This window comes from Stegodyphus dumicola, chromosome 3 (assembly GCF_044657685.1).
Source record: "Stegodyphus dumicola isolate Sdum_Otavi_A_Nest chromosome 3, ASM4465768v1".
In the NCBI taxonomy this organism is placed as follows: Eukaryota; Metazoa; Arthropoda; class Arachnida; order Araneae; family Eresidae; genus Stegodyphus; species Stegodyphus dumicola.
Window position 1 is genome coordinate 184,139,656 of NC_140770.1, and position 15,189 is coordinate 184,154,844.

The window sequence follows — 15,189 nt, forward strand, 5'->3', positions numbered from 1 at the left end:
TTTATGCGTACATTACTTCACTTTCATTTGTTTATTACATGTTCAACACTGTATCCTATGCACATTTCATGTATTTTCATTTCTTTTGCATCTTCATAGCTCCATACACGTGATTATTACTCTTGTCTCGGGGGTAAGAGTTAAGTTACTTTGATGACTGGACTTTGTCCCTTTGGCCGATGGGCCCTCTTTTCCTTACCCGCTCCGATTTCCCGGCTGGGAACTAGCTGATAGTTGACATTCTGATTGTCCTTAGGGGATTAGATCAATATAGCTTATTAAAGCCCAACTGGGCTAATATAAGCATAAGCAATTAGCATTTAAGCATTTAAGCATCATATCATTTCCGTCTGTGCTGTATGCTTCGTTCCTACTTTCACGCTTACTGTTTGAATCAAGACGTGTTATTCGAGGTACGTATTATTTTTATGTTTTTTTTAGTGTTCGTACCCATCTATTCAATGTTAATACTTAATTTATTTTTATTAGATATTTTACACAGTTTTTATAATGTCTCCTTTATTTTTCTTTCAGATTTTTGCTTGTGATTATTTTAGTTGAACTTATTTCGTTTTAACATAAGTCATTCATTTTTGATACCTTTTTTACATTAAATTTTATTCTGTGCTTTTCCCTATTATTCATAGATTACATTTATTGAAATATGATACCTAATGTAAATTCTCTTCGTTAAATTAATGATACTTCGTATTTTCACGTAAATATTAATCGCATTTCTTAAATTATCTGTAGCATGTTTTCTTCTTCCTATTGTAATTCTTAGCTAAATTAATGATACTTCGTGTTTTCATGTGAATTTTATCGCATTTATGAAATTATATGTAGTATGCTTTCTTTTTCTTAATGTAACTTTTCTTGGTTAAATTAGTGATACTTTGTGTTTTTATGTCAGTATTATTGCATTTATTAAACTGATGATTTGCCCTTTGCATTCTTTCTATTTAACGCTGCAATATATTTTTTAATGAGTTTGTTTCCATTTTACTATTGTAAGTAAGTTTATTTTAAGTTAATATTATTTTAACTTTCCTGGTCATTTTTATTTGCATAACAGTTTTTCATGAACAATCGAATTTTTTCTTCATTTTTTCAGATGGAACATACATCTGAGGCTGTGCTTTTAAATCATGAGGCTGCTCAGCCGCAAGGCAACGTAAGTATCTTTCTTTTTTAAAAATCGTATGTTTGAAAATTTTTGAGTTATAATACTTATTTTTGTACTCTTATATTTTTAGATGGATGCTGAATATGTTTTCGAACATGAAGACATACCTCTGGATGATCAAACCATTGCTATAATGGATTTTGGTGATCTTACATCATCGCAGCTTGATTTGCCTTTTGTTGATACCCCGAGTTTAACTTGCTCGGAGTGTAATAAAACCTTTGCATACCAGAGAAGCTTGACAAGACATATTAAAGTGCAGCATTCAGTTCACAGAAACATTTGTGTCATCTGCAAGAAGGAGTTTCCACGCAGGGACAATTTAATGAAGCATATGAAAATGCATTCAAAACCGCAGAACTGCATGCCTTCTCACGCAGTGAAACGAGCAGCTTTCCCTGCCACCATGCCTGCATCTAAACGACCACGACAAGAACACCCACCCTGCCTTGGTACGTTTGCTACGGAAATCATTTATCCTAGTGAAGAAACCAAGAATGACTTTCAAGTGTTTTTAGAATTTTCAAGAACCGAAGTCGCAGGAAAGATTCAAGAAGCTGCCGCACAGCACCAAGGTATCAAATGGTACTTGAATGCTTCTGTGAAGATGGTCAGAAAAGTGTCAGAGACCGAGGAAGAGACATGCACCCCTTATTTTCGGTCCAGATGCAGCACCACTCTCACGGGAGAAATGCCTGATATGCAAACAGCTATTGAGAAGGTAAGGAAATTCATTTTACATGAATTATATATACAGTGTACAACACAAGAATTAGTGTCACTCATGAAATATTTTTTTTACAGGTACTAGATTCCTTGGACAAATTTCTGAAAAAGTTTCAGGATGGGTTTTAGACTCCGTTCAATACCTTGAGCTCAAGACCGCTATCTACAAACCCCTGGCGGCCTCTTCTTACATACCTCTACCTAAATCCTTAGCCAGTAAAATGGCTGTCCTCAATATCCAAAACGAAGACCACAAATGTCTTGTCTGGAGCGTCTTGGCGGCTCTTCACCCCGTTGAAGATCATAGAGAGCATGCATATAGAGTATCTCATTACAAGCCCTATGAAAGAGAAATAAACGTGGATGGCTTGTCTTTTCCCACCCCCATTCGCCAGATGGACAAGTTCGAGAAAATGAACAACCTATCGATCAATGTGTTTGGTTGGGAAAACAATGAGATTTTACCTCTTCGGATCACCAAGTGTCGAAAGGTTAATTTATTCTTATTTTGTAAACTTTAATAGACATGTTTTAAGTTTGAAAATTATTTTATGGAATGATATCTTTCTCTTTTAGGTGATCACCATATCAATCTGCTACTCGTTTCCGATGAGGAGAAGAGACATTATTGTCTCATTAAGAACATGTCTCGTCTTCTTGCGGGCCTCACAAAAATCGAACATGCTACATTTTATTGTGATTACTGCCTTCACCGATTCAGGAAGAAAGAGACTCTCGACGCGCATGTAGAAGACTGTCGATTCCATGGAGCACAAAAAAATTAAAATGCCGGAAAATAAATGGTTAAAATTTGACAAGCACCAGTTTCAGCTTCCAGTACCTTATGTTATCTACGCCGACTTCGAAGCTATTTTAGTAAAGCAAGCTACCTGCCTACCGGATCCTTCGAAATCCTCCACCACCTCTGTAGCTGACCATCTTCCTTGTGGATATTGTTACGTGATCGTGGGCCCCGACGGTTCATTTATAGGGAACCTCAAGTCTATAGAGGAAAAGATGCCGTCAGCCACTTTCTAGCAGCTTTATTGGAAGAAGAAAGGGGCATCTTTGAAATTTTGAAAACTGTAGAACCCATGATTTTCACCCAAGAAAATCAGTGGGCCTACGAATCTGCCTCTGTATGTCATATCTGTGAGAAGCTATTGAATGGAGATAAGGTAAGTATTATTTGAATATTCTAACTTGACTCAGTAATATGCATTTATAATAATGTGTTTTTAAAACTAATTTTTCTCCCCAGGTGCGGGACCATTGCCATCTTACGGGAGTCTACAGAGGAGCAGCTCATAATGGATGCAACATCAATTTCAAATTTGAAAATTTTCTACATGTGGTCTTCCATAATCTAAAGGGGTATGACTCTCACCTCCTGATGCAAGCAGTGGGAAAATTCAAAGACGAAGAGATTAAGTGTATCCCACAGAATTCAGAAAAATTCATTTCTGTTTCCTTGGGTCGTTTACGATTCATTGATTCTCTACAATTTCTGAATGCTTCCCTAGACAAGCTGACGGCTAATTTGGAACCACAACAATTCCAACTGACAAGAACCTATTTTCGAGAAAAAACAGATCTGATGCTTCGAAAATGTAATGATAATTTCTGTATCACAACATTTTATATACGATAATGTATTATTACTTTTTTATATAGGATATTTATCTCGATATTTTTAAAAAATTTTTTCCAGGTGTCTACTCTTATGAGTACCTAAATTCATTTGAAAGATTTGATGAGCCGAAGCTTCCACCTCTGCCTGCCTTCTACAGCCATTTAACAGAGAGTATTATCAGCGATGAGGATTGTCAACAGTTGATAGTTGATAGTTGACGGGGGACGTGTGCACCATCCCTTTACCGTAATGGTTAATTGAGGATTTGCGAACAGAGTCTGGGAAGCATTCGGATTACATCATCTAGGAGACTACCACGACCTCTATGTAAAAAGTGATGTTTTGCTTCTGGCGGATTAAAAAACTAATTCTTCACTAAAGAGAGAGTTCTCTTAACCTTTTTAAGAAAATGTTTAACACGTAAGAGTATTTTAATCAGGTTAGAATAATTAACCTAACAAGTTAGAAAAATTAATTTTAGTTTTATCAAAAAATGGAAAGTTAGAAAAATTCAAAAATCTAATAGAACGGCTATAAATAGAATTGTGTTTCGAATAAGAATTTAGTTAAGATGGAACTGTTGAAATTAAAGCATCCTTTCACGATGTTAGCTGCTGGTCCTAGTGGCAGCGGAAAAACCATGTTTATTAAAAAATTAATGAACCACCAAATAATCATCCCTTTTCCTCCTAAAATTATTTGGTGCTATGGTGCTTATCAAAGTCTTTACGATGAAATGAATTACATCGAATTTTGTGATGGTTTGCCTGAAAACATCCAAACTTTATCAAATTTTCTGATTATTATTGATGATCTTATGTCGGAACTCGGAAATGATGTAAGATTGACCAAGTTATTTACCAAAGGATCTCATCATCGAAATCTTAGCGTTATTTTCATTGTACAAAATTTGTTTCATAAAGGTATTCGGGAAATGTCTTTGAACGCTAATTATTTAGTGCTCTTTAAAAATACAAGAGACAAGTCTCAAATTATGCATCTGGGAAGGCAGTTATATCCAGGAAAGAACAAGTTTTTTCAAGAAGTGTATCAGGATGCTACATCTAAACCTTACAGTTATTTACTGGTTGACCTCAAACCTGAAACATCTGACTCCATGCGTCTGAGAACGGGGCTTTTTCCAAACGATAAATACTACGTCTATCAGCCTCGCTAGTCATTTACTGGTGAGCTGTCAACGAATAAAGATGTCTGTGGTGATCGACTTTGAAGGCTTCCAACATTCTTTTTTATTAAAGACAGTTTGTTATTAAAGAACTTGCAGCTTTTGCCGTAGGGGACCCAACATATCGTGGCAGATGGACTTTTCAACCCCCATATTCCTTTGAAGATATCGGCAAGAAAACACAACTCACGTTTTCGTGGATATCTCGCAATATACATCATATGGACTGGACGTATGGAGATATGCCATATACAGATTTAAATTTAGTCCTTCAGGTGCTGTTTCATTCATTAAAAAAAATATATGTCAAAGGTCTGGAAAAAAAGAAATTTTTTCAAAACCATACCAGAAAAGAAGTGATTAATTTGAATGATGTAAATTGTCCCCGTTTTTGTGACTTACCTCCAGGAGAAATAGTCTGCCCTTATTTGCATGTGAAGAACTTTTCACACTGTGCTGTGCAAAAAGCGGCCGCTTATGCACGCTTCGTGGAGACTCTATAAAAGCCAAACGCTTTTTTCTTTCCTGTCATTTGCGTACAAAATGTCAAACTGTTCGCAGCACCAATTAGAGCAACTGAAACTCATCTCGAAAAGTAAATTTTCAAGTGATTTGCTTCGTAAGTGCCCCAATAGTGTCATAAAAACTGTGTGTGAGTGTGCCTTAAACTTGCTTCGAGGTCATCTCACCGTTTCCCCCAAGCGAAAGGCTCAATTAGCGCCTTATAAACGAAGTTTACGAAAACTCGCCAATAAAAAAGTACCTCTTTATAAGAAAAGAAGACTGCTTGTACAAAAAGGGAAAGGTTTTCTAAGTGTTCTCTTACCTGCGGCTATTTCTGTCATTAGTTCTCTTATTCATGGAGTTCAGTAAAAAACTTCTCATCGTACCAGAAGAAAGACGACAAACAGTGGAACATCTTACCGAACTGGATGAGAAAATGGAGGAGATTTAAAGAAAAAAGACCTTGATGAGAGTGAAAAAGCAACTTTGTATCTACAAGTACTCCAGAAATATATTACGTATCAATTACCAGCACCCGTTGAAAAAGCAGAGAAACCTATGGAAAAGAAAGAAGACACTTTGGTAAAGAAAGAAGAAATTCCTACGGAAGATCCATTTGAGAAAAAAGTTGTGAATGTGGCTCCTGTAAAATACAAGTCTCAAGCAAAAGGCATTTATCATCATGTGAAGAAACATATTTCATCTGAAGGTGAACTCATTTATCGGGATCAAGTCGTTCCAGGAACTCATGTTGCAACACTCATCAATCATTTTTTAAGAAATAAGAAAAAACCAGCTGTTGGACAAAATGAATTTTATGCTGTGTTAAAAGAATTAGGTTTACCTACTATGTATGATGTTCATAACAAATTAAATGTCATGTATGCTCGAAGAAATGTATGGATTAGATATTAAATAAAACAATGTTAACTTGATATATGTGTCTCTATTGTGTTCTTAGGAATAAGATACTTTACCGAAATTAAAAATAATTATTATGGCTAAAAAGATTTTTTCTAAGACGGAAAAGTTTTATTTACGGTTTTTATTAACTCGAAAAATATTCATTTAGTTTTTTTTTTTTTTTTTTTTCGGGTCGAAAAATCTTTACTTTTATTTTGTCTATGGGGAAAACCCATGTTAAGTTCAAAATGTAAGGCGAAAAAGTTACACTTTGATTTTTTAATGTCGAAAAAAATTCATTTAGATATTTTTAGGTCGAAAAAGTTTCACTTTAATTTTTTTTAGGGAGAAAAATCTTCACTTTTATTTTGTCTATGGGAAAACCTATGTTAAATTCAAAATGTAAGGCGAAAAAGTTACACTTTGATTTTTTAATGTCGAAAAATATCCCTTTAGATTTTTTTAGGTCGAAAAGTGATATTTGTGTTTTACTTCATATGAAAAAGTTTCATTATTTAAAACTCAATAAGCTTTTATATAAGTTGAAAAAAATTTACTCAGTCAGAAAAATAAAACAGAGAATAAAAAAATATATTTCAAATATTTTATTGTTTAAAAATCATTCTTACACCATAAGTTTTTTTCACAAATTGATACAGGTTAAAATCACTCATTTTACATAAATTTTCAATAATAGCGTACATAGATTGGCCTTGGTTTCGTTTAAGTACATAATAAATACAGTATGCTCCACATACATTAGAAGTTATACTCTGTAATGGAATATTATTCCATTTTACATTTGAACAGTGAAATCCATAAAAATCTGGAGATTGTCCATAAGAATCAAAAAATTCTAATTCTTCATCTTGAAAAAAGGCTACTCAATGCGCTCCGGGTTCTGTGGACTTGTCTGTATTCACAACGATAGCTGATCTTCTAATTAAAGGAGGTATTTTATCTGCTGGGTAAACTCCTCGAAAGACAGCTGCTGCTTCACGAGATAAAATGTCTTGTATAATACGACCATCCATCAGTTAAAGTCAAAAATGATGTTCCTCGATTTATTAATTTCAATCACGTTATCAAATTCTGCAAAGATAATCACACACACAGTTTGCTCGAGAGGTTGGCTGAACTTTAACTCAATCCGTAGATTAGAATGCTTAATGAGATTCATGTGCTCCCCATCACAAAGGTCTGGCGATAATTCAAAACCAAATAACACATTACCTTGTAAATAGTCTTCTCTGGATATAAAAATGCCTTTATCTTGTTGGGATTTATTGAAAAACAGACTATGATAAGCTCGAATATAATTGTTGTTATCAAAATTTGGTTCCAGTGGATTGTGAGGCACAGGCTGTCCATCGACGTACACTCCAATGAAATTCAGGTGATAATGTTTAAACTCAAATGGTGACTTGGCAAAATTTCCATGAAAAACGTCATTATCAACACATCCAATTACAATTCTTTGAGGCATCTGGCCAACAAAAACGTTGTCTTGTATCAAGGACATGCTATTTTGGGGAATGGAATAGACTTTACATAATACTCTATTAATAGGATACTTGGCATTACTCTTCTCTAACGCTTTGGCATGACCTAGGATAACTCCAGGGCTCACACGCACTTTTCTCACGAAAAGCGATACATGTTCTAAAACCACTTTATGACCTGCTTTTCCTTGCAAACAAAACTCCGGCTTGCTTCTTATGAGAGTTAATTTAACATCCACCATATTTAATAAAAGCCTTTCTTGATGAAATAAATCAAAATGAATGCCACCAATCATATCAACAGTAGAACTCAGTTTGAAAAAGGAAGATCGCTTCTCTAGATCTTTGTCATACATTTCAGCTGTTAATTTTGAAGTTTTACTATCATAGCCGTGATTGAGCAAAGTTTCGATATAAGCTCTATAGGGGTATGTGTTACTAGAAGAAGACACCAGTCGTTCGTTTAATGTGACATCCACCTGAGAAAATAAAGAATGCAGGAACAAATTTACTGGACCGATGGTAGCATCTTTATCCAGAGGTGAACCATCCGTTTTTATTATTTTTGCTCTCACGTAGAGTTGTGTTTGTGACAAGTCAATATAATCTTCTCCACTGCCTGAAATATGAAATTCTACGGGACCTCCATCAAATACATTAGATAGAGGATGAAACTGAACCCATTGGCCGCTCTGAATCGCCGTTTGAGTTCCAGGTAAATGAAAAAGTTCTAATTCGGATTTAACACATTCAGGGGAATCTTTCATGATAAAAGCCATTATGAATCGAAAATATCACGTCTTCTCTGCTTCACAGCTTTCGGAGAAATGAAGTGTTTTGACTGTTTTCGCTTCCTTTTATACTTGCCACTACCAACCATGGTCTGGGCTTTACGAATAGCTTTTGCCGCTAATACATTTCCCGCCTCTTTGGCTCTTTGTTTAGCAGCAGACTTAATGTTTTCACCTGCCAGCACATTATTTGCGATGAGAGCTCCGGTGCGCAAAGCTTCTTTCCCCACCGTTTTGGCTCCTTTCACAAACAAAGGCATAGCAGAGCGAAATAGACTACGAAAAAATCCCCCGAGACCATAGCCCTTTTGATAGGGTTGACCTTGATAATAAGAAAATCCCGAGCCGGTTTGATAATGATTTTCATAACTCTGAGTACAACATTCGTATGGTACGAGCATCTTGATGTCTTCTTTACAAATAAAACTTTTCCTCTTCTGTTGTCATATTTATAGGATTTGTCGCCTTCGGAAATGAAGCACAAGAATTAACTTACCCCTCTCAAAAGGAACGAATGTACCTGAATTGAGTCGGATTTCCACTTCGATTGTATTAAATGAATTTCTTGCTACTGGTACATAATGCGGTCTGTCGTACTGTACATTTACGGTATCACCATCTTTTCCGGTAACTGTCACGACTCTTAAGAGGGGAGCTTGCACATTACCAACAATCTGAGGCGAAACGATATCACTATACACATAAAGTAATGTATAAGCAGAATGCAAATCACCCACATATGGACTATTCCAAGTACCTTCGACAATCTGCGGTTCGAAGCCTAATAAACGTGCCAATCCCGAATCATAAAAGATTAACCGAGCTCCATTTTGCGTCACAATTTTCACTCTTTTTGTTGAACGATCATACTGTAAAGAGATTTTATCTTTAAATGATGCTAAAGTCATGGCTTTTAAAAGATCTGGAACACTTTCGTAACATCCTGGTGGTATTTTTCTATTGGCAACTTCCCTTACACCCGAAGATCACCCAAATCAAAGCCAAAGAGATTGTTATCTTTGTTAATATTGTACCAGGTGTGCGGGTAAATGATCTCAGAAAGACCAACCTCCCATTCCCCGTTCAAAGATAACGTCATATAGAAAGACATCTTGGCAAATGACGATTCTTTACAGGATGTGAAGTTTTTATATTCTTTTCACATCTGTCACCCATGCATTAAATTTTGGTGGATAACCTAAGAATTTCACATAGTATTCCGTCATACCATTTCTATTTCTTTCTCGCAACACTTTTTCAACAGGATAATATCCCGAATCTGAAATTTTTTGCAGTTCCTTTTCGTAAAATGTTCCTTCAATGACTTCTCCAGCGAGGTCTTTAAGTCGATAAACAGGTGGATTTCTAGGAAGGATTTCATGGATCGCAAAGATTTCTCTCGTCCAGTTACTTTCATAGCCTTTTTCAAAAATCATTTTTAATTTGCTAACGCGCACTGTATCTCCCACTTTGAACTTAGATTGAGGTTTAGGTAGGTCTTTATATAATTGATTCCACACTTGTTTCTCATTGTGTTTATTGACATTCACTGGTTCAGTTTGAATAGAGCGATGCCAGGTATGATTATAACTGTGAATTAATTTATCTATTACATCAATATAACGGTATGTATTCATTTCACTGAAGTACTTCCACATTTTGCTTTTGAGGGTTTTATGGAATCGTTCAATGATGCTTGCTTTCACTGTACTGTTCTCAGTTGTGAAAAAACGAACTTTTTCTTTTTTAAGATAAGTTTGAACGATTTTATTTTTATATTCTTTACCTTTGTCAGTCTGTAAAACATGTGGCTTTCTTTGGCTAAAAATACGTTCGAGAGCTGATTTAACACTCTGGCCTGTTTTGTCTTTGAGTGGAATAGCCCAAGCATATTTGGAAAACACATCAATACATGTTAGCAAATATTTGTACCCATCGTTGTGTTTGGCAAGAGACTGCATATCTGCCGAATCAGATTGAAACTGAGCGTCGATGCCTCTGACGAGGACGCGATTGCGACGAAAATGTCGTTGGACAGGCTTGTGTAAAGTATATGACTCTTTGCTGGTAAGCCATTTCTTGATCGCCTTGTGACTTTCTTTGCCTTTTAAAGCACGATGCAAAGCACTCACTCCACCAAAACTGGCGCGAAGGCTGGATCGCGATACATCTGAGTCAAATTAATGATATGTACAGCAGTGATTTTTACTAATAGAAATGTGAACGCTCATTTATAGCTTTCTTTAAATTTATAGTTTATTTATAATTTATAGTTTTCTCTAAAACATGCAACCTCTTATTTCTACAACTATCCTTCTTATGAACGAAAAGCAAATGTGTATGAGTATTTATAGTGTTCCCTTAATTTTATATATATTTATTTTTAACTTAATTATGAGACAGTAAAGAGACCATTATAAACAAATAATTTTATTTATTTTCTAAACATTCATAATATTCAATACCATAAGCACCATAATTTTCCAAATTGTTAGGACAAAATGTTTCTTTCACTTCATCAAGTACATCTTTGAGACAGACAGATTTTAAAAAGTCTTTTGTGATATAATGTGCTGGTTTAAGCAGAAGTAAATAAGGCTCTTCAGTCCATACATTTCCATAAAATTGCCTGGCTATGTCGACAGAGTTTAATTTCAGAGCCAAGGAGTTGATAGTTTCTGTTTTATGAATAGCGAGCTCTTCACAGTCTATAAGTTTAGGATACTTCAAATCTCCGTGTTCTTGGATCAACTGTTCTAGTGATGTCTTCAGAATGGTTTGGAGGCATGTTGTTCCCAAAGAAATGTCGAAGGATTCTGGAAGCTTTTTCTCGTTAATAGGCTCCTCGGATACACTTTCGTAGGCTTCACAAAAGTCCATACATTGATATACGAGGTTAGTGACGATGGTACTGATACGACTGTAATTTGTGGACAATTCTTCCCACTGGACGATTGTAAGTCTAATATTGTTTTTCTCCACTCCTTTTACTGTTATTTGCTTTAACGTGATGTGGTAACCATCATATTCCACACTAAAATTCTTAGGTAGTTGCAGATTCATTGTGAACACCTCTTGTGGGCTGTGTTGAGAGAAGGTGTCCAAATACGAAGGCTCTAAATTCACACCGTTACGAGTCGGATAGTATGAACTCCCGTATTTGCTGTATTGCCTGATGTGCACGGTGATCTTTCCGTTGAAAAGAGTAGGCCCCACAAAGACATTGTTGCCAATGTGTGTCAGCTCCTCTGGGATTGTGTCTTCAGTAAACCGTCCATTGCACTAAAAGAGAAAAAATAATGATGAGTCGTTTTGTAAAAGAATAATAAGTCTATGTTATAGCAAGAATAAACTCTTTTCGTAATACTTACTTTCTTCTTAGATGTATTATCTTCGTCTATTTTTCGTTTGCCATTAGCGTTCTGCGAGATGGGTGTTTCTTTGGGCTTTTCATGGTATTGTTCAGAATCTGAAATCTTCAGTACATCCACGTTGAGAGGCTCGTTCTCAAACTGTTGTTCCGAATTCATCTGAAAAATATAAATTCAAACTATAAAGGTAATGCAACAAATGCAGATTTTCGTGCTCAAATTAAATATCGAATCGAATATACGAACACAAAAAATTTATATGATAAAATACATACCTCGAATAACATGTCTTGATTCAAACAGGAAGGGCGGAAGCAGGAGAGAAGCATACAGCACGAACAGAAATGATATGATAGGGTCCAGCGTCTCTTTATATAGGCCTTGGTCTGGATCCACGAGAACCAATCAGAAAGGGCTATGGGTAAGACTACTGCCCTCTAGCGGTCGTTGCTGAACTAAAAAGAATGCACTAGAAACTTCTATCATGTTGCATTCACGTGGCGGATTTTCGTTAATAGATAAGCGCGGACATGAAACCAGATTACAACACAAACAGGATGAAACATGTGGCTGACGTAGCAAGATAATCCGAGCTGATAAAGCGTGATGACGTCAGGAACAGGATGCAACGCATCCGTGCTTGAGCCACAGGGTTGATGACGTAGCAACCCCACGTGCTCCTCTGTAAATTCCCACCTCTGTGAGCACCTCATGGCTTCAAACCGGTCTTTTCCCCCTACTCACATAAATATCGGAATGTTCATTTTTTTGATATTAGAAGTATCAGTAATACTGAATATCTTTTAATGATGCTAATTTTAATATAAAAGGATGCTTTTATAAGAATTTGTAATTAATTCTAAATTTCCATGGGAGATTGCTGAGTTTTTTAGTTTAAATATTAAATTAGCATGTATATTTAATCCTTGAAAACCAGTGATTGTGCCCGTCCATAGTTTGAGATAACATGCTCCTTAGGTATATGCATTAGAATTACAGTAGTCTATTTCCTATGGTAGATCTTTTCAATAAATATACTTGAAAATCTTTTTGAGCTACATGATTTTAAAATAAAAAATTCTGCACATAAATTATGTAACTTACAAGATTAAAAATAACTTGAAATTTATATTTTGAATATTTAAAATGTATATAGATCGTACTATTTTATTATTTATTATTATAAAATGAAGAAAAAATTATTATGAAAAATTATTAGTTTCATAGCTAATACTGCAGTGAATTCAGTTGCACAAATCTCTATATTTTTCTTTTTGCCATTTATATTATAGTATAAAAAATGTGTTAATTTGTAGTATATATTATAGGTAGGATAATAGTCAGTTGCTTAAAATTAATTTTTAAGTTGTATAAAATTATATTAATTTGAACTGCGTTGAGCATTGGCATCGTTATTCTTACATGATTTAAGGGCCAACTGCATTTACAGTGCTCCGGAAATTTGACTATTACGATTTTCAAAACCCAACTATTTATATTTACTGTTCTGCTTGTTAAGCTGATAAAATTATGACTTAAAAATATTTATAGTAACGTTCTTTTCAGTGCAGAAGAGCAATCTATGTAAACATGAATTTATGTATTCATTTTTACATTTTTTAAAAAACATTTTTACATTTTTTAAAAATGAATTAATTATCAGATCAAGGAAAGAATTCATAAATAAATATTAACAATCAAAACGTGGTAAACAATAAGAGTTACCAAAATTATACTAACCAAATGAATGAACAGTTAATTATTGGATGAAATAATAATTAAAGATGAAATGCAAATTTCATAACTAATTAAAAATAAACAAAGTTTCCGAATTTTCAACACATCTAGCACAGCACAAGCTTGCTTGTTTACATTAACAGTTCTTACATCACGTGACCTCCGACGTCACCGGAATGTATCTCATTCCCAAGAAGATGGGTGCTACAAAAAGTCATTTATCGCCATCAATGGGACATTTTATTGAGACTGCAAGCCTCTATTTTCGTTTATCAATATTGTAAAAAGTGTGCATACAAAACAAATACTAATTTAAAATATCGCGTGTGCTAAAGTAAAAATGAATTTCTTTTACATTTATTTTAAAGTTTTATGATGCTTAAAAGAATAATGCGCGAGATCTTTTTTATTCTCTGTAAGAATTAAAAACTTTCCAAGTTGTAGATTTTAGCTGCTGATATATATATATATATATATATCAATTTTGAATAATAAAATTGATAGATTAATGGCCTACATAAAACGGATATGTAATCAATCTATCAAATATCGGATTTGTACCGCAACTTAAATGAGTTTTCTTGTCTAGATAAATATTTAAAAAAATCTTCTTAGATAGCAGAATGGTTTTAACTTTCAAATTTACCATTTTAGGTAAACAGTTCCAATTTAATTTAAAAATTCTCTTTCTTAAATTTAAAAATTGGATTTCATAAGTGGTTCTAAATTCACACTAATATTATTGCAACACATGCCGTATGAAGTTTTCCATTTTTAGTTATTGAAGTTATTGTAAGGTTATTTAACTTTCTTACAAATTCCATATTTTAATACTAGAAATATTTAAATATTTATTCTGTTCTCCAGTTACTCTACCTGATGTACATTTAATTTCTAATACACATTTAATTCATAAATTGATAGGGCCCACCAGCGGCCGAGCGGTAAAGTCGCTGAACACTGGTAGTTCGGTCCGAGGTTCGAATTCCGCGAACGGGCTGGCTGCATGGGCGTTTTCGTGGTTTTCCCCATGTGTAAAGTATATACGAGCCAGTTTCCCTTAGAAAGTCCTCCACGAAGGCATCCCTCCCCTTAGGCAGATAGCCCTAGTGTGCTTTGCCATAATTAAATACACCACACCATAGATTGATAATTATGAGCATCTGCAGAATTTACATAATTAACAAAAAAATTCGAACTCCCTTATATTAATATCTTCGGATTTTCAGTTCCCTTTTAATCCATTCCTTTTTAACATATTGTTGCACTGTATTCAAGTTTTCATGTATATAGAATTTATATATTTTTTATTGTATTTATGCCAATTTATATTTAAATGATAACTTTTATAACTTCTTGCATCATAACTCTAGTTAATAGAAGATGTTTTTAACACCTTGGTAAAGCTTAATCTTCAGCATGCAGCTTTTTTTTTAACCTTGTTTCAGGCTGAATTATTTGTAAAATTAATTTAGTTGAAATTATTTGTTACCAAAGACGATCGCTAAATCACGCTAATAATATTTCTAACTGTTGTAATTTATAATGCAACGAGTTCCTGTGATTTATAATATAAATATAATTAATTTAGAATTTTTTCAGCAGTATTGAAATTAATAGCAGATACTGATAATGTTATACATTTAGATT

At 34.4% G+C, this 15,189-nt stretch overlaps 2 protein-coding genes across 2 annotated transcripts; both read right to left on the bottom strand.

Annotated features, from left to right (window-relative positions):
* Nucleotides 1-7,171: 7,171 nt before the first annotated feature.
* LOC146998225 (uncharacterized protein F54H12.2-like) lies at nt 7,172-8,419 on the bottom strand. The gene has a single exon (XM_085812470.1). The coding sequence runs from the start codon at nt 8,417-8,419 to the stop codon at nt 7,172-7,174; it is 1,248 nt and encodes a 415-aa protein (XP_085668596.1).
* A 2,442-nt stretch (nt 8,420-10,861) lies between these two features.
* Nucleotides 10,862-13,265, bottom strand: LOC146998226 (uncharacterized). Its single transcript, XM_085812385.1, has 3 exons — nt 12,078-13,265; nt 11,803-11,961; nt 10,862-11,713 (listed from the first exon to the last, which is right to left on the bottom strand). Exons 1-3 carry the CDS (start codon nt 12,129-12,131, stop codon nt 10,862-10,864), a joined length of 1,065 nt encoding a protein of 354 aa, XP_085668511.1. The 5' UTR covers nt 12,132-13,265.
* Between the last annotated feature and the right edge of the window lie 1,924 nt (nt 13,266-15,189).